Raw genomic sequence first — 25,348 nt, 5'->3', positions numbered from 1 at the left:
CTGTTCCCGGCAAAATCAAATGGGCATATTTTCAACCAGTAGATTTGCATTAGTGTTCGTAACGCCGCGCTGCGAAACCACTATTGATGACGTTAAACCCTACATAAACCAATCATTGACCTGTTTTTATTTTGGCCACCAAACCCAACATAGACCCAGCAGTTGTTCGATGTTACTCCAACAGTGGGCCAACATACGATAAAAATTTGACCCGACATTCTATATTTTTTTCAGTCTGGCGGAATTTTGCAGGGTTTCTCGTGTTTCGTGCCCAGCTAGTCATTTGAATGACAATTCTGACCTGAGACCCACCGAAACACCCGAAAACGCCCCTGAATCCCCTCCCCTCCTGAGACTCCCTTGGAAACCCTCTGAAACTCTGCATGACCCCATTTAAATCTCCTACGCGCTCTCCCTTTTTTAAGCTTCTTTGCAACCTTGTACTCCAATCCATTTAGGTAATGAATCTATTTAGGGGCCCATATAGCCGAGGCGGTAAACGCACGGGTATTCAGCATGACCATGCTGAGGGTGACGGGTTCGATTCCCGGTCGGTCCAGGATCTTTTCGTAAAGGAAATTTCCTTGACTTCCCTGGGCATAGAGTATCTTCGTGCCTGCCACACGATATACACATGCAAAACGGTCATTGGCAGAGGAAGCTCTCAGTTAAAAGCTGAGAAGCAGGCTTTGTCCCAGTGAGGACGTTACGCCAAGAAGAGGAGAGGAGGAATCTATTTAGGTAAAAATTATATTTAGGCAGTCCCAACTCATTACCTAAGTAGTAGGTTTGGATGTAATTGCTTGTTTTCGAATAGGGTAAATTTGAGAATGTGAGATTACTAATGCCACTCAGACCCTATAAAAGAAACAATCAGATTAGTTGACGCACCAACAGCCGAATTTTCAACTCAATCGTGAAAACTGCTGTAAGGTACACTGGGGCAAGTTGAAACGGGTGGGGCACGATGAAACAGCGAGTTAACATGATGTTTTCTATTGATGATAAACAATTTGATCGCCATAACACATAGTTTTGATTCAAACAATCATTTAGCGAAGGATAAATTTCCAAATTTTATTGCAATCTATTTCAAAACTTCGCATTTCATATTGCCCCACCCGTTTCAACTTGCCCCGGTGTACCTTATGCCAGTGAAACCAGATGTGTGTCAGTGGAGAATAGTCTGCAATCTGCATGTGGTATATAAATTCGTGCACGGTGGCCCCACAAATGGATCTCCAACGGGCAGCTCCATCGTCGATGTCAACAAATGCTGATAGAAATTCGGGTCCCTGGCTGAAAATCTCGATAATAAAAATAACACAGTGCAACATTTTTTGTCTCAAGAGCAAACTTATGTGTCTCCGAAAGATATTGGGGCCGCTGAATCCAAATCCGGGCTCAGATTTGCTCCAACATGTCACAATTTTGAGCTATACCTCAATTTATAGGGCAAAATATGCGATTTTGGGCTTTTTTGACGGCAAGCCATTAAGCATGGACATATTTTTTTTAAGCAATCAAAAGGTTAATTGGTCAATTAACATCTAAATTAACGACTCATGCAAAATATTTCGTTTTACTTGATCAAATTTGATAGATTTGAGCATTTTATGTTAGTATGAAAACTTGCATGCAACTTTTGAAGGGTGACTTGTATGGGAAATATTCTCCCTAACATAAATCGCTTAAAACTATCAAATTCGATTTGGTAAAACAAAATATTTTGCATGAGTCGTTGATTTGGATGTTAATTGACCAATTAACTTTTTGATTGCTTAAAAAAAATATGTCCATGCTCAATGGCTTGCAGTCAAAAAAGCCCAAAATCGCATATTTTGCCCTATAAATTGAGGTATAGCTCAAAATTATGACGTGTTAGAGCAAATCTGAGCCCAGATTCGGTTTCAGCGGCCCAAAATCCTTCGGAGACACATAAGCTTGCTCTTGAGACAGACAAAAAGTTAATTTTTGTTACGCAGTGTAATAATAAAGATAAAAAAATCCGGAAACGGAAGTGGAGGTGGGTCGGGCACACTCTACGTAAGGGCGGGAACGAAATATGCAAACAAGTGCTATTAGAGTGGAACCCAGCAGGGCACCGCAGTAGAGGCAGGCCCTGAGGCTCATGGCTGTGCAGAAATTCCACTCCTGTATACTTTTTGGGTTCTATTTTGGCTCCATATCAACTGTGAAATATTTCAGCTCAATCGGAGAAACTATGTTGTAGTGCCAAACTGAAATTATTCATGATTTAAAATAAACCAATAAGGTGAAAGTACGACGAAGCCCCACCTCGAGTTTTCAAGAGCACAAATCTGAAGAACCGGATGTCGGTTACCCGGTGGTGGTGACGATCAGCTTTTCAACGCAAACCGACATTCGGTTCTTCAGATTTGTGCTCTTGAAAACTCTAGGTGTTCTTCGTCATATATTCACCTTAAAAACTCTACGGCTCTGCTTATCCGCTTTGAATTGAGACAGTTGAGGATCCACCCTTAGGTTAACCATGCTGTCCTGTGCTACCCCATATGGTACGCAAAACTGTTATGAGCAGTGCTACATCGCAAGGGTTAATAATGTGGAGAAGAATTGTCTTCTTTGCTGCGAAACATTCGCGTCATTTTGGGAAAGCCTTAACCAATAATACATTCAGTTTCTGTCGTATCTTTTCCCCTTCAATGTTTTTTCTGCCAGCGTTTCGTCATTTTTTCATTATTTCTCTGAAAACTAACAAGCATACAGCACAGTTTTATTTTTGAACGATAGGTATCTCGCAAAGCGTTGCCTGTCTTTTCTTTTAGTCCCATCTTCCGTTGTGTGGGATCCAAACGTGCTAGCGAGGAGCGTCTAGTGAAAAAATCAAGCCCTATCGATTCCGATGTATCTAACCCGGACAAGTTACAGTGCACCTTGGGAACGATTTCCCATCGATCGTGATGAGCTTCCGATTCGCTCAGGTGAGTGTTGTGCCAACTAAATGAGAGGTAATTGATAGGAATTTAGTTTAAAATTCGATGACCCCTTCCACGTAGGTTCGAACAAAAATAGATTCGGTTGCGTTAGTGAAACCCATCTGCTGCCTATATTTATATTTTTGTTGAACAGAAATGATCGAATCTTAGGATATTATCAAGTATGATTTTGCACAAAACAGATGGTATTTCTGACCTTGCAGTATCTCGTTCTCTTGAACAAGAGAGAATGATCATGGTCACAGCAGTGAGAGCGCACTTGAAATATTGTGGAGTACAGTCACAGACATGCAGACGAACTTTTAAATCTTCTAATTTTATTTAATTTAAATAATTTTAAATCTTCTCATTTGTGACTTTCACAACCATAGTGGTTTCTCTTCGCGTTTGACGTTTCACATTTGCGTCATCTTCTGGTGTTGTTGCACGACACATTGTTTCGTGGAACGTTTTCACCAGGTAGTGATAGAATAAACTGGGAAATGGATTTTTAAGATTTTTTTTTCCAGATGTTCTAATTTGTTTGTCTGGGCCACAGTGAAACACCAGAAAAAATCGGAATTGAACAAAACTGAAGTTAATTATTTCTATCGTTTCAGCGCACACGTGGGTCCAATGGTCGGCAGACTCTGCTGTCCAACCGCCGAATGCGGTGAGAGCAGGGGCCGATCATGACGGATCTCCGATATACGTCGGACGTGCCAGTCACTATGGGGACATGCTTCCGGCCAAAGTTATTCCACTTCGTAGAGTGGCATATGTAACCTATAATGGCCTGGAACTTTCCAAGCCGCATTTTGAGGTAAATTTGTCAAAATAGTTTATGCAAATTGTATCATCTTGAGAAAAAATCCCATACATTTTAGGTCCTATGTGGGCTAGGTTTCACTTGGGTTCCATGTGAGAATGGAAACCTTCCGAAGGGAGCAGTCCTGTGCGGTAAAACAGCATACGGCGAAGAGCTGTACATTGGAAGAGCCCATCATAATGGAAGTGTAACGCCGGGGAAGATTATAAGTAGTCATGGATGTCTGTACATTGGGTTTGATGGAGTTGAACATGCCCATCCCAAATATGAAGTGTTGGTTAATTCCAGAGAATGTATGAGCTTATCGTACATGTTACAATTCCGAAAAAATGACTGCTATTCCTACTTATTTCAGCTCAGAAACAGAGTGTCGGAGGACATTGGGTATCAGCCCAAAGCAACGGACGTGTCCCGCCAGGCGCCCTTCTGGCTGGAAAGGACAGCGATGGAGCATCTATCTACTTGGGTCGAGTATACAGATTTGGTCTACATCTGCCGGCCAAGGTTATTCCTAGCAAACGAATGTGCCACACGGGCGACGAGGGGCTGGAATTTGAGATGACCGAATACGAAGCCTTGTGTAACGCAAATGTGTCGTGGGTTCCTTTCCGAGGAGTTTATCCACTAAATGCTATCGAATGCGGACGGGATCGTTATGGCGAGAAATTATACTTTGGACGTGGTTATTACGAGGGAAGCTTGACTCCAGGCAAGATTCTGGAATGCAGTAAAATCTTGAAAATACCATATCTATTCAAAGAAATTGTTTTGAGGGAATTCGATATATTGGTGGACAACAGTCTGCCAACTACAAGGTGTATCCAAGCATGTAGGCAGACATAACATCATTTTTATATCTGGACGTGGACACTAATGCTTACATTTCCAGTGGACTGGCAGCCAAGTGATAAAAATTCTTCGGTCCCAAGAGGCGCGGTTCTGGCTGGCTACGATAAGGATGGATCGCCTATCTTCGTGGGAAGAGTCACGTACCAAGGCAACCAACTTCCGGCTAAGGTGATTCCACGCAAGAAGCTCTGCCATACCAGCCATAAGGGGAGAGAAATCGAAATGACATCCTACGAGGCGCTCTGCAATTCACGTGTTGCCTGGGTTCCGTTCAGTGGTACTATTCCGGCGAAGGCGGTCGTTTGCGGTCGAACCATGTGGGGCGAAACGATTTACATCGGACGCGGACACCACAAGGGAAGTCTAACGCCGGGAAAAGTGTTGGAACACGAACGGGTGCTCAAGATTCCTTTTGGGTGGAACGAGCTTACCATTAGTGACTTTGAAATACTTGTTGAACTTTAGATATCAATGTATTTTTTTTTATTTGTTTATAACAATCATGTCAACAGAATAAAGTTGGAACTTGTTGCATAAACATATTGTGTTTTCATTTATCTTAATTTTCATGCATGTGAGTGTGGGGTGTGAATAATGATTAGTGATATTCCCCTTGCGTGTCCTTCCCCTAGTAAGCATCGGTGACAGCAATCATCAAGACGAGACAGTGAATGTGTTGCTGCCTCCTTGAGGAGTTGAGCTTTGCCGGAGCCAGTCGCCTGTATTGCGAGGTCCCGTATCTTGCCAAGTGATTCTACTGCAGTTTGCTAAGAATGACGGAAACGCATCCATCCGTCATCATTTTTCGGAAAATGAAAAGCAGATTCTTCGTTCAAAACAAAAACTTTTGCCACGAAAATATATTCACTGCATTCGATTCTGCATTAAAGGAATACAATGCGTTACAGGAATACAATGAATACATTTTCATGACAAAAACTTTTGTTTTGAACGAAAAAAACTGCTTTCCAATGTTTGATGATGACGATGATTTCAATGACGAATTGTTCTTCTTCATCTTCTTTTTTTTTCTGGCCAACTAGCACCGTGCGGCGCCAGTTGTTTTACGTCGGCTTGGTCTAGCCACCACACCTGAGGACAATTGAACCCCGACCGACTGGGGTGAGAGGCAACCACGCTTACCACTACACCACCGACGCCGACGACGAATTGTTCAACGTTAATAAATATCAACTTTGCTACTAGCTCAGCAGCTATACTTGAGTAAATAAAGAAACGCTGTTGAATAGTCTATTTTACGAAACGACAACAGTGTTGATATTGATATTAACACTCACGGGCTTGGGCACAACCTCCTGTCAAATTTTCATTCATGAAATGAGCGATCAGCTGATCCGAAACGTCTCGTAAAATGGCTCATACAAGACTCAGGTATGCAAAAGCCAATACTCTTGCAATAATCAATATTTGTAAGCAGTCTTGTAAACATTCGACACTTTTCACTATAGATAGTAGAGTAAACATAGATCCGCGGACACCGCTGACTAAAATGTTTCAAGCGTGTAAGTAGTAATTTTCAAAAGTGTGACGATTGAATATGACGTCATGCGTTCCATTGATGTTGTCTAAATCGTGACGTCATGCTCGTTTGGATACAGATTTTGACAGTTCGTTTGGATACAACGGATTCATCTTAGCGGATCTATGTTTACTCTACTATCTATACTTTTCACTACCTTCATTTCGGTGCCGCAGTCGGGTGTCAGCTTGCTTTGTTACATTCATGCGTTACCGTTACTTCTTACACACAACACGAGCGGTAGGACGAAAATCAACAAACATAAACAAGGGTCAAATCAATGTGTATTGTTTAAGTGTGGCTTCGTGGTCGTGCGGCTAAGGTCACCAAGCCTTTAGTCGCATCGTGCTAAGGAGCGCGGGTTCGATTCCCGCCGCAGCTGTCAGGAAAAGTTTTCGGCTGTGCCACTGGGCGTTGCATGCTAGTCCGTTGTCTAGTGTCGTGCTTCCTTCAAAGAGCAATTAGCTCACTGGAAGCATTGAACGTGTCCGTGTCTTTGTCCCAACCTGTAATACCAACATTTAAATGAACTATGGTTTTTAGAGAAAAAAACATTCTTAAAACGTCCATCCGAAATTCCAATAAGGTCATGTGTGTTTTCTTCGCTCTTTGGGAGCAGTGACGACAATATAGCAGTGCCGGATTTAGGCTTCGGTGGGCCCGGGGCAAACCCTATCAAGTGGGCCCCCTAAATCAAAATTTTAAAGAAACAAACCACTCTTAACTTTTTCAAATGTTTTTATTATTCGTATTTTTTTTTTAGATTTTTTGACGAATTTGGTATAGAAATCATAAACTTTGAAGATGCGTTATACTTATATTGAATCGCTGTTGCGAAATGTTATTGGACCGTAGGTTTCCGAAACTGCCCCAAATTCCCAAACATCTCTATATCATACCTGTTTTTTTTTCTAATAATAAAATCTGTCTTCAGCAAACTGATGCAGATGGGCATTAACACGGGTATTATGTATTAAAGCAGTTATTTTCACGATATAATCTTATGATCTATAGACATAATTGATTGACTTGTAAAACTACAAGAAAAAAAATTAAATCTCTAGAGATATAAAAGTATTGTTTAAGTTACTCTCAAAATATTATCTTTAACGTACTCAGTTTAGAGATGCCTTCGTGTAGCAGTTTTAAGTCCTGCAAAAGTGTTCCTGCTAAATTATATATAAGAACTTCCAAGAGTTTTCGAGAAAGTTGCGTTTAGGTACCAAAATTAAGATTAGGAATTAAGAAGCCCTGCATAGTGGAGCCTCGTAGCCGTGCGGTTAGGGTCACCAAGCTTATAATCGCACCATGCTATGGGGTGAGGGTTCGATTCCCGCTTCGGGCGTTGAAACTTTACGTGAGAATAGTTTCTTCCCCGTTTCCACTGGTGCATGCTCCGTTGTCCGTTGTCTAATGTTATGTTTAAAACAGTCTGTACAGTCGAATGCTGAAGACGTTGTCCGTGTCTTTTATAAGAGGTAAAATACCTAGAATAATAACTAGGGTGTATTCTGTGCATAATGCGTGAATAATAACATCAGGTATTGCAATACCTAAATAATAATCGGCGATTTTTCCATACAAATAGCGATTTTCCACAATTGAATAATACCTTACGCAGTCCTTAACACCAAACCAATAACTCATTGAAGTATTTTATCAACACCTACAAAATACCAAAATATGTTATTTTCAATACCTGGATAACCGACCAATACCTGGTCTTGGTATGATATCTAACTATGGTATGCTGAAGTTATGTGTCAGTTATTCATTCCTGCTCGGGTAGACATTCATAAAATATAAATGTCTATTGAAGTGCATTTTATATGGTTTATTGGATTCTTGGGGGCCCCATTTACCGGGGGGCCCGGGGCACTTGCCCCCAATGCCCCCCTCAAATCCGGGCCTGCAATATAGTAGCCATGCATTCACTACATAGACGTCCAAAGGGTGTTTAAATATACGAAGATAGTAAATATATATTTATTGGTACCGATATCAGTTCGTTAAATGGGTACTAGGGTGGCCCACACTTATATGAAAAACAAAAATTTCGAAAAATACCAAGTCTTACCTCCTAAATCAGTTGTTTTGGACTCCCAGAAGCTACGTTCAAAATTTGAGCAAAATCGGTTGAGCCTAAGGGGGCGCTCAAAACGCTTGAAGTTTGTATGGGAAAACTTGGCCAAATGTATGCAGAAATTTTAAGTTTTCGAATTTTGCCACTAGGTGGCGCTGTAAGCGTACAATAATCAAACCCTTTGGTATTATTGTAGGTGACTATATGCCAGAGAACTTTGTCGAAGACCGCGAAGTGATCCGACGGCTGTGAAAAAAGTTATACCCTAGGGCCTAGGCAAAGTGAGGCAAAGTATTGAGATTTCATTATTGATTATTCCTTTACATGTAGGTATTGGAAAAATAATAATAAAGTTTATCCTCACTTTTCCTAGGGTATAACTTTTTTCACAGACGTTGGATCACTTTGTGGTCTTCGACAAAGTTGTTTGGCATATAGTCACCTACAATAATATCAAAGGGTTTGATTATTGAACGCTTACAGCGACACCTAGCGGCAAAATTCGAAAACTTAATATTTCTGCATACATTTAGCCAAGTTTTCCCATACAAACTTCAAGCGTTTTGAGCGCCCCCTTAGGCTCAACCGATTTTGCTCAAATTTTGAACGTAGATTCTGGGAGTCCAAAACAACTGATTGAAGAGGTAAGACTTGGCATTTTTCGAAATTTTTGTTTTTCATATAAGTATGGGCCACCTTAATGGGTACCAATTGGTCGTTGAGTTGGACACCTCCCATAGAATGATTGGAATCTTTGACTATCACTGGACGTTCAATTTCTATAAACGCTTTGTCGCTTGTCCATCGTTCACCTGCAATAAAACATGTAGGTAAATTTGATTTTTTTTTTTTTTTATGCTTTAAATTTATTAATAATTCATTCGCCTCCATCAAACTATTCTACAATTCCTGTAACAATCCAGTTAGCTTTAAATACTTCAGTATTTTGATATCAGCTTTTTCATTATTTCCTAATGCTTCTTATGCAGAAATCAAACGTTTTACATCTTGTTAATATGTGGTTTATGTTTAGTAGCGTGGCTCAAAATACCACATGTCAAAAAGTTCGATAGGCCCCCTTCTCATTTCGTTCTATATGACGCCACGATGCTCTGGTCAAATTTTCAGCAAAATCCGTTAACATTAAGGCGGTGCTAAACTCATTTGAAGTTTGTATGGAGGTTTATATGGGAAAACACCGTTTTTAGCATTTTTCTCACGAGGGGCACTATTTTTACTGAAAACACATAACCGATTATATAAAACTATAGTCTTGCGTGTGCTGAAAAACTTTGTCGAAGACCGCAAAGTCATCCGAAGCTTGTAAGAAAAGATATTACATGCAGACCATTTGGTGGTGCTTAACATTTAACATGTAAAGGAATAACAATAGCAATAAAATCTCAATGAATGGGCCCGTAATGTCTAGGCTATAGCTTTTTTCGCAAGTGTCTGATCAAGTTGCGGTCTTCGACAAAGTTTTTCGGCATATCCCAGGCTATATTTCTATAGGATCGATTACGTGTTTTAAGGAAAATAAGTACGCCTCAGAAGAAAACTTCAAAAAACGATGTTTTCCCATATAAACTTCCATACAAACTTCAAACGAGTTTAGCACCGCCCTAATGTTAACGGATTTAGCTGAAAATTTGACCAGAGCATCGTGGCATCATATAGAACGAAATGAGAAGGGGGCCCATCGAACTTTTTGACATGTGGTTTTGCCATACATGCTTGAACCACCCTAATGTTTAGTTCATCATTACATGTTTACAATATCTGATGCAAGCTTTCTAAAAATGTGGCGTTTCGTTATTCTAGAATGTCCTAAGCGACATCTTGTTGAATTTAATCATCATACGTGGATATGAAATTTATGATTTTGTTGTCCATCCACTTGACAACCTTGAATCAATGTACTTGATTCCATCACCCGATGCTCTGGAATCGTATGTGCATCCTTTATCAATTGTTCATCTGATTTCATTCCTTATTGTTTTATCGGTATACTCGTATCCGTTTTGCTTCATTTATTGGACCAGGGCATAAGAGGAGAACCAATTATCGGCAAATACTCGGGAATGCTTGTGTTCTCCCAAAGATGACACCTGCTTCAGAACAATATCACCGCTTACTCCACATTTACCAGATGCATCAACACGACTCTTTCCTACATACAGTATGCGGCAGGAAAAAATGCGAAAGTGTTTTTCAACTTCAAACCTCATTTTCACCCATTAACCAATCTATGTTCCAACGTTTCATGATCTCTAACAGGCTAGTTTTCTGAAAAGTTAGGAAAAAAATTTCCCATTTTGGTCACTAACCTTCACAGCATGGTGTCTGAAACTGAAGACTATCAGAATTTTCAAATCACAGAAAAGTACACAGCTCACTTAATTTCATATCTGATAAAACAAAATTTTTAATTTTCTCTACAATATCATCATATATATGAACGTATTTCATCTAGTATGTGAAACTACATGGCTTTGGATCAGTATGGTCTGGTTTTTCATTGAATTAGAGCTATTTTTTACTGTTTTAGCCAAGGTTGCGACCATTCATTTGCAATAATGTAATTTACAGCGTGAATATAATTTACATTCACCGCGTGGGGAGTTGCCTTCACAGCTCGCTCACAACTTTGGTATACGTTTGCAACCCCAATGTTATTCCTCAAACTTTCAGATACAGTTACAAGGTTAAATTCATCCATACATTGTTTTTCGATAGCATGCTTCTGAACTGAGATAATAGCAAATGAATGTAAATTTTTGCAAATAAATGGTCGCAACCTTGGTTTTAGCCATTTTGTTTTATGTCCATTGGGCGCGCAGTTTATTGATACCCATTATCAGGCTTACATTAGCACATGTTAAACATCAAATATGTTCATTTTTATTTTGCAGTGCTGGAATATAGACATTGACTGATACACTGTCATGAAAAAAAGCTATATATATCCCATATTCAACGAGTAATAGTGTCTTGAACTTTTCGCATTTTTTTCCTGCCACATCCTGTACACTTCAAAACCATGCAAAAAACCGCTTTTTCTTGCGCGTCCGGTGATCTTGACTTCAAACTTGTGTGGTTTATTAGTATTGTGTTGTCGTATGTTACATCTGGGTTTTGTCGGAACCATGATTCAGTCGATTCAGGTTCAGGTTCCGGTTCAATTTAAGAAAATTTGTCTTAACTGCCTCAATGAAAGGACGTATCTTGAAAAGCTTATCATATCCATCTAGCTTACCGCTTTACGGAAGAGATCGTTTTTTTTTCTTAGATCGAGTTTGGTACCTACGATGATTTGGATATTTTCTTAGAAGTTCTAGGTTCTATTTCGATTGCTAATTTTTCTACTTCAGTCGTGTAATCGAACTCTTCGATGTTTTCCGGCAATCAAAGCGTAGAAAACTGACGAGTTTCTTCTTCCCGATCGTTTATGTACAAAATTTCTACTTCTGATTCTTCCCATTCAGGGACAATCACGAAGTGTTCAATCTCGGCATCTGTATATACGCGCTTCACTTACCTACGGATGCAAAAAAAAAGTTTTCTGTCCAAAGTGCCTCCTAAATTTCTTGTCTGTCAATCTGCATTGTCACCAGTTTCCTACACAGTTGAATTCCTAACCTATTTTCTCGAAGGAAATTAGGTAGCAGAATCGTAATTTTCTCACCCAGTGACTATTTATAGCCTAGTCCATTCACACGAAAGACAGAGTAAATTAGCGAAACTCGTACGTCACCCTGACAACACAAAAAAATCTGAATCTCACTCTGCTTACTCAAGTTCACTCGCACAGAAATGCTCTTACGACTGACAACGAAGCAGAACAAATCGAGCAGGGACAAAAATACGTCATCGGTGGCAGAAATTTCAAGTGCAAACCTCAAACCGCGGTGTGCAATTGAAACCCGAACGACATAGACCGAAGCGGCAACATGTGATCGGTCGGGTGTGCCATGTGCTTGCTCGGGTTGTTTGCAAACAAGCTTGTCTGGTCTGATGGATGCTGTCGACGCTCAACATTTAACGGTTTATGCGATCAGATGTAGGTATATAAGAGATGCTCAAAAGTTCATTGATTGATATTATAGAAGTACCTACCCGAGCAGAGTCTAACAACAAAATGATAGCAAATCGAAAACTCGATTTGTATTCAGCAGCGAATTGATATCACATTTTGATATCAGTTTGTCTTGACTAAATTTGATTTTAAATTTAGATTTCGTTTTGCTATCACTTCAAACTATTGTAAAAAATATTTTTTAAGTTATTTTAAAACTTCTAGGCAACCTTGTATAATAGCTCTAAGAGTATATCATTAGTGTAATTATCTTATGGTATTGAGGATGTCATATCAATCGATAAACCCCTGTATTTAACGATTTTTCCATATTTTCGTACTGATAACAAAAACAGATATCAATTTGCTATCACTGATAGCAGGAATTGTTTTCAACTTGCTGTTACGGGAATATTTTTCTGCTCTCATTTTTGATGTTTTAACCGTTAAAATGACCAAAACGACAACAAGCTGAGTTATCATACTTTGCAATATCACAACATCAAAATTTGTTTTCAATTTGCTGTCAGGCTTTGCTCGGGAACCTACCTATACATAATAGGATCAAATGTCTATCCCCGACGGACAAATGTACGACTCGTGCTGAAAAAATCATCATTTTGCAACTTGTTGCATAAATAACTATATTCAGAAAAAAAATGGGGTACTCTTTTAAGACGTGTAATATGTATTGCTTAAAATAATAATTTGGTTATAGCTTTACTGACTATCGTTCAATTGTATTTTCGACATACAATTTGGTCCAATATTGCAAAAATTCATTTTAATCATCTGGCATCTGGCATTCTATTTGACTGAAAAATCATCGAATGTCGCGTCAAAGTCTGATCAAATATTTCCTAAAATTAGACCACTGTATGGCCCACATCGCACAACTGTTGGGTCTACATATTTTGGTTGGAAAGTTAAAATAAAAACAGGCCAATGATAGGTTTATTTCGGGTTAGACGTCATCTATGGTGAAAGGCAAACGAATGGGAACAATTTTACTCAGCTTTTCAAATTAATTAAAATAAATCATAATTCAAGATTATTTCTTGACTCCACATCGAGTATTGTTTCACTATATCTTAAACCAAAAGCAATTTAATTCGTTTCAAACTTCGTTGATGATGTGTCAAATAACGGTTTAGGCGTTTTTCTCGTCGAAAACTCCCCCCTTGATTCTAATCACGGTCATGTACAGGCACGGCATTCTGTCGTTCAGCTTTCCGATGGTTTCGTCACTGATAGATTGCCATGAATCCTGAAGAAATGCCCACAGTAGTGTGGCCACTCTACTGTGATGTGGGACGCTGTTGACGAACTTTCCGGTCCGATTATTCTTGTGCGGCTAATGTCACCAAGTATTTAGTCGCATCGTACTGAAGAGACTCACCGTAGCTGTCAGGAAAACCTTTCGGCTGTACCACTGGGCGTTGCATGCTAGTCCGTTGTCTAGTGTTGTGCCCCCATCAAAGAGCGAATAGCTCACTGGAAGCATCAAGCGTGTCCATGTCTTTAAAACAAAACTAAAAATCGGCGACTGCAGGGGCCACTCCATGTTCTACAGCATTTCTTTTTTTTTTCTTGCTGCTTAACAAATTCCTTGCATACCTTGACCGTGTGCCGTAATCCGAGGGCAAATTGATAACTCTAAACCAACGTTTGCAAATAACATTAGCAGCAATTCAAATATTGGCAAAATAATTTCTGCAAAACCTTCATAACTTCAAAAATCAAAAACATGAAAATATCACTTTGGGGGGTAATTTAACATCGGTTATAATAGAAAATTGCCTTCTCTACTAAATATGAATATTCTGAACACGAATAAGGCGTCAAAACTCTTACAACCAATGAATTTGGCTGTTAAATGACAAATTTAAATTTTGAAATTGATCGTTAAACGCCTGAAGGTATGCAATGTCTTTTGAAATAAACTACCGTAATCTGGGCAAATTTGATCACTTTTCCTCTATTCTTTTGAATAAAATCATTGTACCTGCATATGACTACAAACAAATATGAACTGAATGAACCTGTTTCAAGTTCCATAAACGAAATTCTTAAACGATACTGCTACATTTTGTAAAAAATACTCCAATGGCCAAATTTGAAAACTTTCAATCCGGGGTGAAGTTGATCAACCAATGACATAATATTCGAAGATTGGAAAATTTTTGAACAAACTTAATTTGATGATGCCAAATCTGGATAACCTTTTAAAATTCCTACAACTAGTGTATTTTGTATGTAAAAATAAAATAAAGTTACACAATGACTTACATTAAATGGCTAAAAGTAGACAATTTATGAAATATCCGTCTTATTTTCTCAAAAATGTGTTTCTTTTAACTTTTATGTTAACATTAAATTTATCTCAAAGCTATGTTCAATAAACCTACCATGAATAAATAAAAGTGAGTCATCTGATATACAAGACCTTGATGGGATGAGATTTATATAAAAGGCAGTCTTTTTACCGAACTGCATCCAAAAATGATTATGTTTTTATGTAAAATATGTTACAATTGGCATAACAACCGTAAAAAAATCTTCAAATCGCTTTTTCAACTAAAACTAAACGATTTAAAAGTATTCATGTCCAGAATAGCTACACCGCATCACAATCAAGCTTCCATAAAAATGTGAACACAGAGAGTTTACTGGTAGGTAATCCTAATGGCAACCAATTCTTCAGTACCGTAATCCGGGGTAACATTGATCAGAATTCTCGATCTTTCTTGAATAATTCTTTTGTTAAAGAAAACATTACATGTTTTATGTTTTTAAAACAAGTACTGGCCCTCTGAGTATGTGTTAAGCTACTCTAAAAAGTATTGTGAAACTTTAAAATTTGTTTAAATAAACTTTTTAATCTAATTTTTGATTTTGTTGATTTGGGGTAACATTGTCAGTGATCAATGTTCATTTGTGTTGAAAATACCCTTATTAACTAAATTCGGGGTCGCTGATTTCGAATATGTTGTCCAAATTCTTACAAGTTATGTACTTTTTGAGTTATTTTAAGAATAAAATCCTTCAAACAGCGGATAACGCCTAAAGGTAGGCAATGACTTAAGGAATTGATAGCCTACTTTTAATAAATCGTATATTTTATTGAAAAAGACCATTTTCATAAAAGTTTCGTTCATTAAATCTAACTCTAGGATATCATATTGAAGTAATACAGCGATTTCGAACCTCATAGTGTACCCAGTATTCATGCCATGCATGAATGTTTGACAATGTATCTTATTGCATTACGCAACACAGTTATGGAAAAATCGATTTATTTCAATGTTTATGAAATTCAATTTTCAAGAATTACATGTCATTTAATAGCTAAATAACAGCAGATTTCGATAGACCATTCGATAGCAGAAACTGATTCAATGTGAAATGCTTGTTTGAACATTTCATGAGATCGGTCAAGCCGATCAATGTTACCCCGCTGATCAATGATACCCCGTTTTACGGTACCAACGATATCGAATATGTAACAAATACATTGAAAACCCATTGAAAAAGTAACCTCCCGATTTTCGCAGTATGGACGATGGATGGTTGGCTCTCTCAGCAGCTGATGCACGTTAACTTCGGGTTACGGCGAACTTTATTCGATCGTGGAGTTCTACGGAGTCCAAAGTAAACACGATTTCCTGCCACAATGCGCCTCTGAATTTCTCTGCTGATGTCGTTGTCGGCGGTCACCAGTGAGCCGAAGTACACGAATTCTTCAATCGCTACGAGCTATAATATCAATATCATCAGCGAAACCAAGCAGCTGAACAGACTTCGTGAAAATCCTCCCACTCGTGTTTATCCCCGCGCTGCTTATTACACCTTCTAACGCAATGTTGAACAGCAAGCACGAAAGACCATCACCTTGCCGTAACCCTCCGCGAGATTCGAAAGACTCGAGAGTGTCCCTGATACTCGAACTAAGAACATCACTCGATCCATCGTCGCCTTGATCAATTGTATCAGTTTATCCGGGAATCCGTATTCGTGCATAATCTGCCATAGCTGTTCTCGATCGATTGTTGTATCATACGCCGATTTGAAATCGATGAACAAGTGATGTGTGAGCACGTTTTATTGGCGGCATTTCTGCAACACCGATGGCGAACATCTGGTCCGTTGTAGCGCGTTCACCCATGAATCCAGCCTGATTTTGCCCCACGAACTCTCTTGCAATCGGTGATAGACGGCGGCAAAAAATTTGAGAGAGTACCTTTTATGCAGCGTTCAGTAGTGTGACCGCGCGATAGTTTTCGCAATCCAACTTGTCGCCCTTTTTGTAGATGGGACACACGATACCTTCCATCCTCTCCTCCGGTAATACTTCCTCCTCCCAAACCTTGGTAATGAACCAGTGTAGTGCTCCCACCAGTGCTTCTCCACCGTGTTTTAGTAACTCGCTTGGTAGTTGATCTGCTCCAGCGGCTTTGTTGTTTTTCAACCGGCTAACCTTCTCTTCAATCTCTTGGAGGGTAGGGGCTGGAAATCTTTCACGTACTACTAGATCTGTTACCGCGCCACCTTCGGTGCTTGCTACGTCGCCATTCAGGTGTTCACCGTAATGCTGCCGCCACCTCTCAACCAACTCACGATCGCTCGTGAGAATATTCCCGTGATTATCTCGGCACATGTCGGCTTGTGGCACAAAGCCTCTGCGCGAGCGGTTCACCTTCTCGTAGAACTTTCGTGTGTCTTTAGCGCGGTACAGCTCTTCCATCGCTTCGCGATCTCGTTCTTCCTGCTGGCGCTTTTTCATCCGGAAGACTGAGCTCTGCCTGTTCCGCGCCTCTCTGTAACGTGCCTCATTCGCTCTCGTACGGTGTTGCAGCATTCTCGCCCATGCTGCATTCTTCTCGTTTTTCAACTGTTCACGCCGTCGTACCAGTCGTTTCTGTAATTCGGAGTCGCGAAGCCTAGTGCTGTAGGCGAGGTACTATGGCGGATCGGATGTCCCTCCAGTCATCTTCAAGTGTAGCTGCGCCAAGGTTGGTAGGACCACTGCTAACTGCTGCGCGTAGTCTTGAGCCACTTCTACGTTACGCAGCTGCTCGATGTTGAGCCGCGGCGTTCGACTTCGACGCGTGGTGATAACTGTCGAAAGTTTTGAGCGCATGCATACAGCGACTTAGTAGTGATCCGAATCTATATTCGCACTGCGGAATGTGCGGACATTGGTAATATCCGAAAAGAATTTACCGTCGATTAGAACGTGGTCGATTGGGTTTTCTGTTTGATGGTCGGGTGATCTCCAGGTGGTTTTGTGGATATCTTTGCGGGGGAACAAAGTGCTTCGGACTACCATACCACGGGAGGCTGCAAAGTTTACGCATCGCTGGCCGTTATCATTCGATACGGCGTGCAGGTTTTTTCGCCCGATTACCGGTCATTACATAGCCTCCCTTCCTACCTGCGCGTTCATGTCGCTGACAACGATTTTCTCGTCATGCGGCGAGCAACCATTGTATGTTCGCTCTAACTGCGCGTAGAACGCTTCTTTCTCGTCGTCAGGTGTCAGGTGTCGTCGTCCCTTCGTGTGGGCAGTGGACGTTGATGATGCTGTAGTTGAAGAAACGGCCCTTAACTCTCAACATGCACATCCTTGCGTTGATCGGCTGCCACCCGATCACACGTTGTCGCATCTTGCCCAACACTATAAATCCTGTTCCCAGTTCATTGGTGATGTCACAGCTTTGGTAGAAGGTAGCAGCTCGATGCCCGCTTTTCCACACTTTCTGTCCAGTCCAACAAAGTTCCTGCAACGGCACGATGTCGAAGTTGCGGGGATGTAGTTCGTCGTAGATTATCCTGTCACATCCTGCGAAACCAAGTGACTTGCAATTCCATGTTCCAAGTTTCCAATCGTAGTCCTTATTTCGTCGCGTGGGTCTTTCCCAATTGTATCGAGTCGTATTTTCTCCTATGTTATTCGCAATGGGGATTTTTACGGGTGACTTATTGGGCCTACGCCAACACTCCTGTCTCGCCAGAGGGCCATCGTGCCAGTTCTGTTTAACGTCCCAACCAACACTGGGACGACCACGCTGATGGGGCTACCACCTTGGATCTAGCTGGGCGTGGTGCAGCGTTTCTTACTCAGCCGCTGGATGCCAGAACAGACGCTGTTTGAGCCGCACCTCCTTGGTGAACAGACGCTCGGGTCATACCTTCTCAATCCCTAGTCTCAATCTAGCTGAAGTCAGAAGGACAACATTGCCCAGGAATTTAAAGGTACAAAACTGATTACACGCATTCGTAATAAAGCTTCAATCATATTGCAAATTTAGACTACACGGATTTGTGTAACCTACCCGCGTTCATGTGTGAGCTAACTGGAAGGATTACTGCATGTGAATACTGAATAAGCTCATAGCGCTTCGTGCGTTGTCATCGTATCCCGATTGGAATTTTATGTAAACTAAGAAGGGGAAAAAGAAATGAGTTTTGCAACGTTCTCTTGGTCGGCAGACTGAAATATGAATTATAATCAGGAGAACTATACATTTGGGATCCATACAATCGAAGCGGTAAAAGTGCAAGTATTCAGCAAAATCATATCTAAGTGAGTCTGGGTTCGATAACTGGTCGATCTGGAAACTTTTCGTGATGGGCAAATATTCTTGACATGCTTGTGCGATATACGAATGCAAAAATGGTCATGATAAAAATAAAGCTTTCGGTTAATAGTTTTGAAAGTGTTCATAAAACAATAAGCTGAGAAAGCTCTATTCAAGCAGGGCCGTTACGTCAAGTTGAAGAAAACCAGACAAACGATACATTTTGGCATTTTTTAGACTCAACATAATAAAAACACTGGAGAGAAGAGAAACCATAAACATTAGAATGGAACCAGTTTTGACGTAGTCAGAAGAGAAAAAATAAACAATCCTAGGCAGTAACAAAACAAGTTGAAGAATACTCAGGACCCCCTAGTTTTATAGTGACGCAATTCACGGGCGAACGTTTAAGTCATCGACCATGATTGATATTAATCAATTAACATATCGCAACTGATCGATCATCGTCACATCAATTGTTCTAGCTTACTTAAATGATGTCCTGTGCTAAACCGGTTTCGAAACTACTAACGATTATGTAGCTCCGCAGCTCATATTTATCATCACAACACTGCTAAATCAGCTGCTAGACAAGTTCAACAACTCCGCTTGAACTGTAACAAATACCTATCATTTTATTATATCCAAACAATTCGCGGACACGTGCAACTATTGCCAGCGTGTAGCTCCCAGCATTCTATTCCACTTCAGTCGGGACACCATAGAGACCGGAGAGCGGCAGACGACGCGACGTGACGCAGCAACGAAACAAATCATAACATCATAATCATCGTCATCGGTATTGCCGGACGGACCGGGTGTAATCATCAACACGGTGGTCTTTGCCATACACCTCTCGATGCCTTTGGCGAAAGATGTGGCTGGACAAGAGGCAGTGAGAAAAGCATAACATCTGATGCCCCTTCTATTCATCCCGCAAATTCATAGATCAAGCTGTATTCGCAGCCTAGAACAACGCTGGCACGCTTCTATGCCATCTATTCAACATTCCTAGATTTATTGCTCTCTCCCTCCTCGCCCGGTAGCAAAGTACTCAGGAGTAGGGGTTAGTTGTTCAACATTACCCATCTAATGGTGAATATACAATAGCTTTATCTTGCATATCCTGAACATTTCGTCTGTTGATAGATTCTTCACGCAGAAAAAACTATGTTAAAATCAAAAACATTTAAGGTAATTTCAAATAAATTGTCAATTTGTTCAGGCCACAAAATACTGTTTGGAGCAAATAGAACGTCACATTTAAAGCAAATTCAATCCATGTTTGAAACAAAAATACATCTTCTGGCAGATTATGTTAAAAATAAATGTAAATATTTTTGTTTTTCTGTGGCAGGTCGGCCCTACGGAATAAACATGATTCCAAACGAACGAAATTTGTCTCCGTGTATGTTAGTGTGTATTTTAACTAAAAGCTAATTCTACACTTCACATGGCATTTAAGGCATGGAACGAATTACAGCTACTCTTCGATATAACGTATTTGTTTTTCTCTTTGTACCTTATATCAAAATATACGTTATATCGAAGCAGAGAAAAATGTAATATTTTGTAGGTTAGTGTTGATGGATTCGACGTAAAATTAACCCCAAATAATGATTTCGTTGAAATTCTCAAAACTAATAATGAGAAATATAAGTTTTCACAAAAAAATCATTTCGTTTTTTATGCTTCTATATAACGTACATTTTGCTTCGATATAACGTACACTAATTTTATCCCCAATTCGCGCTGATTCGGGGTAAAAAAACTAATGCTGCAACAAAACATTAATTTAAGTGATTTCGTAGTTTATCTGGTAGTTAATCGAATTCGCTATATCGAGGGTACGTTATATCGAAGATTACCTGTACCTAGAAATTGCAGGAGTATTTGAAGCTATATTATCTTTGCTATTATTTTATAATATTTTATCTGAACATCAGTCCCGTTTTAGAAATGGTTTTGAACCTTAAAAAGGCTAGGGTACTTATTACTTAGCTTCTAAGCACGCCACCTGCTGAAGTCGGACATATACTACCCTACCCTAGGGAATCCGGGCTGCCGTAGGTATTCAAGAACAACATCCCATCCGTGCGCTACCCAAGGAGAACGAACGCGCGAGAACGGAATAAAAGCCTCCGGAGTGGCGCGACGTTCTCAATAATTCTCACCTGACTGAGTGATGCTCCGAAAGCCTTGATTAGGAAACGTCTCCAAGTGGAGATTCTTGTTCCCGTCTGGCTGGAGGAGTTTATTCTTGTAAGAGCGCGCGCTCGGTTCACATCGCGTTGGCTAGGTTCTTGATCATCCTCTCGTGTACGGGCTTGCCGTCGAAGTTATCGGTTTTTGCTGTGCGATCATACTTTATTCAATTAGCGTGCAAGTGTTAATTCGGAGCGGTTTTTTGGGGACATTTCCTGCATTGCTGGATGGTTTTACGAAAGTACAGTTAGAAGAGTGATTTTGGGTTTATATTTGGTAGTGAGGCAACCAAACAGAAATCACTGCAATTCCTGAATCACTTCCCAGATTGATTCAAAATTAAGCTGTAGTATAACTGGTAAGTTTATGAATATTTAAATGCTTAAGTTCAGTGATTAATCCAAAAATGTGGGGAAGTTAATACGGATTACCAGAAAACAATACGAACAAACACGGAATTTTTCGAAACAAATATAACCAAAAAATCTCACTATTGGCCACATTTTTACGTTAAATCTTTGTGAGCAGGATAAACCTAGAATTAATCAATTGTAAGCAAGTTTGGTCAATAATACCAATTGTGGAGCTGATCTGGTGTGATGGTTAGAACACTTGAATATCACACCGAGGACCTGGGATCGAATCCCAAAATACATTTATTAAAATAATCCAAATTAAAAAATATGTAACTTTTCAAATCCTTGTCAAATGAATGAGTAGAACATTGCAAAATATAAGATTCCTTATTGCATCACGAAGAGAGGTAAAAGGATTTATTTTCTTATCGGAGTCCCCACAATATTCGTCACGCGATTCTCCGCTGACTCTCGGCCTAATTCTTGAGTATTCGTTCCTATTATGATTCTTCTGGTAAAAACTGAACCAAATTTTGTTGAAATCTTCTCTAAACCCTCTACATTCCATGGCTGATCTTGAGCATTATCGATCTTCGACGAACTCGAAACGAATGGAGTTAGATAAAAATGATGCAATACATTGTCAGTATGATTGTAGCCTTATTGGGTTATCTCTACTAACTACTACTACTACTAACTACTTGTTTCAATAGTGGAACTATTAATAAACAGTCAATCAAACTATTGATTCACAAACATTTTTTTGTTTTATTGATTTTGAAAAATTAAGAAATTTAGCTGTATTGCAATAACCTTAGGTTAAGAACTTTATCGAAAAAGCTTTTTGGCATAGAAATAGTCAACAAAAGTCAACAAAAGAAACAAGCAAACAATTTGCATGGATAAAAATACAAAATTATAAATATTTTAGAACTTATTTTGTGTTTCGTTATTTTTTATGCTCGTATTGCCTGTTCCTCTATAAATAGACTTGTTGATTATATGTTAATGTTGGATCAAGAGAAAGTATGACGTCATACTCACCACTACTTTAACGTAATACTCATTATGTACTACTTTGCGCTAGCGTTTATTTAAATGAGAGCTTGAAGGAATTCCTAAAATAATCCTTGAAGAAATGCAAAAGCCGAAGTTCGCATAGTTGGCGTTTACATTACACCGCTCGACAAAATTTTACAAAATTTGTTGTTATAGGATGAGAAAAAAAAGAACAGGGGTTTGGGACCCTAGAAGTGTCATAGTGAAAGATTTTTTGAAAAATATTGGACCGGGCCTTCACAGTTTATGACCGAAGTTTGTATGGAGAACATGGGGTGTTCAATAGATATTTAGGTAGGCTCAGTGTACCAGTTATGGCTATAGTACCTCAAATTCGCCATAGTTGATTTTCAACTTTTAACGATGCAAATCATCAAGAAAAAATATGTGAACAATAGCTCACGTTCATAAAAGATGATTGCACTCATTCAAATTTCACATTTTGCTCAAATTATGATAGAAATAAATCATTTTCCTTAAAATTTCGGCTTCCTTGCACCCTATTTCGCCATAGTGTACCAGTTATGGCAAATCCCATAAGGAATGCATGTAAATAGTGCGAAGTGGAACCGAAATTAAAAAGTATGTCCATAACTGGTACAGGGTTCCTATCATTGGCACACGCCGTAATAAATAGTAAATGTGGGTTTGACTCAGATTTTATATTTTTCCTGTAAAGTATGAAAACAAATCTATCATTTGACATATCGACGACATTCGTCGGTCTTCTTCTTATTTTTGTAGAAGTAGTTCTCCTTAGGTAGTGCGATAACTGGTACAGGCACCCTATTTAGGTTTGTTTCGTTATTGTCCAACGCCTAACTATATGCACAGCGCGTTCTAATGCATGTTTCAATCACCCCAAGTTCACCATACAAACTTCGATAATAAACTGTGAAGGCCCGGTCCAATATTTTTCAAAAAATCTTTCACTGTGACACTTCTAGGGTCCCAAACCCCTGTTCTTTTTTTTCTCATCCCATGACAAAATTTAGTGTTGAACGGTGTTATCAATGTAAGCATACACAAGCTTAAATCTGATGCATGTGCATTTTTCTGATTAGTTTTATCAAGTAGAGTTCAAGATCGAACCGTATTTTTCATTGTTAGAATTGCAAAAGTGGGTTGAAAACAACAGTGGCGCTTACGTTGACTATGCAAATATGGGCAGCAAAGGAATCAAGTCCAAGAATTTCTAAAGAAATTGGCATAGCGTCCTCATCGAGACAAAGTATATTTCTCAGCTGTGTTATGAGCGCTTTCCTCTTCCAATAACATTGTTTTATTTGAATATCGCTTGGTACGAGGATACCCAAGGTAGTCGGAGAACTTCCTGCAGAAGTCTTAAACAAAATTTCTGAGGGAACCCTGTGAGCAATTCTTAAAGGGATTCTTGAATAAATATTGTTCGTGCTTAGAGTCAAATCGACGTATCTTCAATGATTGATGAAGAGAAATTGATTTTTTATTCGGATTGTTCCGGGAAATACAATCAGTATTTAGATGATTTCTCGATGTATTCTGGTAGATCACAACTGGGATTAGCGTGTAGATCAATGAAAACGACCGATTTTTTTTATTTATGTGTATTTTAAGTAACATAACGCTAATTCTACACTTCGACCAAAAATGAATTGCCGGTGACGATGAAAGAGAAAATTGATGAAGAGAAATCGATTATTGTAGATACGCCCGTATGATACTGAACGCGAGATTTGATTTAAATCTTGGGGAAATGTTTAAAAACATCTAAGGTTTCCTTCAATCAATTATCAGGAGAGATTTCTGAAAAAAATAGATGTAATTGTTGAAAACGAGAAAAAAAACCTTGGAGCAAATCTTCAGAGAATCTTGAAAGAATTCCTGATGGATTCGTAGGAGAAATTCATTAAGAATCCCGCATTCATGGTTGATGAATTCTGAAGGGGGAAATTTATATTGAACTCCTTAGATGAACATTTTTGAACCCTTGGTTATTTGCTGAATGAATCATTGGAGAAATACTTGGAATAATTTCAGGAGTAACCCGAGCAGAGGAGAATAGCAAATTAATAACTACGAAATCACATAACCTGTTTTTATATCTTGTTTTGTTATTATTAAATTATCAAGGCATAGCTTTTCATAACAAATTTTGTTGGACAATCTCATTTTGTTATAATCAAGCTATCGATATACATTCATTAAATTACATTTCAATAACAGTGCTTTGAACAGTTAAAGTACTTTTGATCAACTTATCTTCAATAACACAACAGTAACAATTTTGGAAATCAAAGCAACAATTCGACTACAGCCAACTTTCGCTCGTTGGGCTATCTTTAGGTGGGCTACGTTTTAACTGGGCGCCCGTTAGGTGGGCTATAGCCCAGTTAAATCGAAGTCAACCGTCAGATTTGACATCAGTCATTTGCTCACGGGGGGCTTTTGGATGGACATTGGAGTTCGTGATAATATAAATTAAAATAAATGTTTTTTTATGTTATAAAAAGAAAAAAGCACTTTATTTATTTCATACGAAACGGAAACATTTTAAAATTCTTCAACATATTCGTTTTAGCCATTCTGCCTCAACCATTTTTGTGCGGAGAGCATTCAGTCGGCAGACTTCTGCAGCATCATGTTTCATGAAACGAATAACACAATCAAGTGATTTAACAGCATCGTTGAAATCTGGACCTTCGGGATTATTTGAAGTATCAAGAGAGCTGTTACCTTCGTCCTTGGGCTCTTCAAGCCACTCTTCTGGCAAATATTGTTGGTCTTTGTGGAGGACAGATAACAATATCTCTTCATCGGTGAAAACTTCACTGG

At 39.3% G+C, this 25,348-nt stretch overlaps 2 protein-coding genes across 2 annotated transcripts in view; both read left to right on the top strand.

Annotated features, from left to right (window-relative positions):
- Window positions 1-2,738: 2,738 nt before the first annotated feature.
- LOC109408682 (uncharacterized) lies at window positions 2,739-5,170 on the top strand. Its single transcript, XM_019682048.3, has 5 exons — window positions 2,739-2,963; window positions 3,578-3,780; window positions 3,845-4,079; window positions 4,142-4,615; window positions 4,676-5,170. The coding sequence occupies exons 1-5, from the start codon at window positions 2,885-2,887 to the stop codon at window positions 5,098-5,100; spliced, it is 1,416 nt and encodes a 471-aa protein (XP_019537593.2). The 5' UTR covers window positions 2,739-2,884; the 3' UTR covers window positions 5,101-5,170.
- A 15,916-nt stretch (window positions 5,171-21,086) lies between these two features.
- Window positions 21,087-25,348, top strand: part of LOC115270390 (phospholipase B1, membrane-associated) — a 68,479-nt gene continuing 64,217 nt past the window's right edge. Inside the window, exon 1 of the mRNA XM_029879949.2 lies at window positions 21,087-21,477. The gene's annotated coding sequence lies outside the window, so the exon portion shown is untranslated. The remainder of the gene's footprint in view (window positions 21,478-25,348) is intronic.

The sequence above is a fragment of the Aedes albopictus genome, chromosome 2, assembly GCF_035046485.1.
Source record: "Aedes albopictus strain Foshan chromosome 2, AalbF5, whole genome shotgun sequence".
NCBI lineage: Eukaryota > Metazoa > Arthropoda > Insecta > Diptera > Culicidae > Aedes > Aedes albopictus.
The sequence above is the reverse complement of the archived record's forward strand: the minus strand, read 5'-3'. Positions and strand labels throughout refer to the sequence as shown.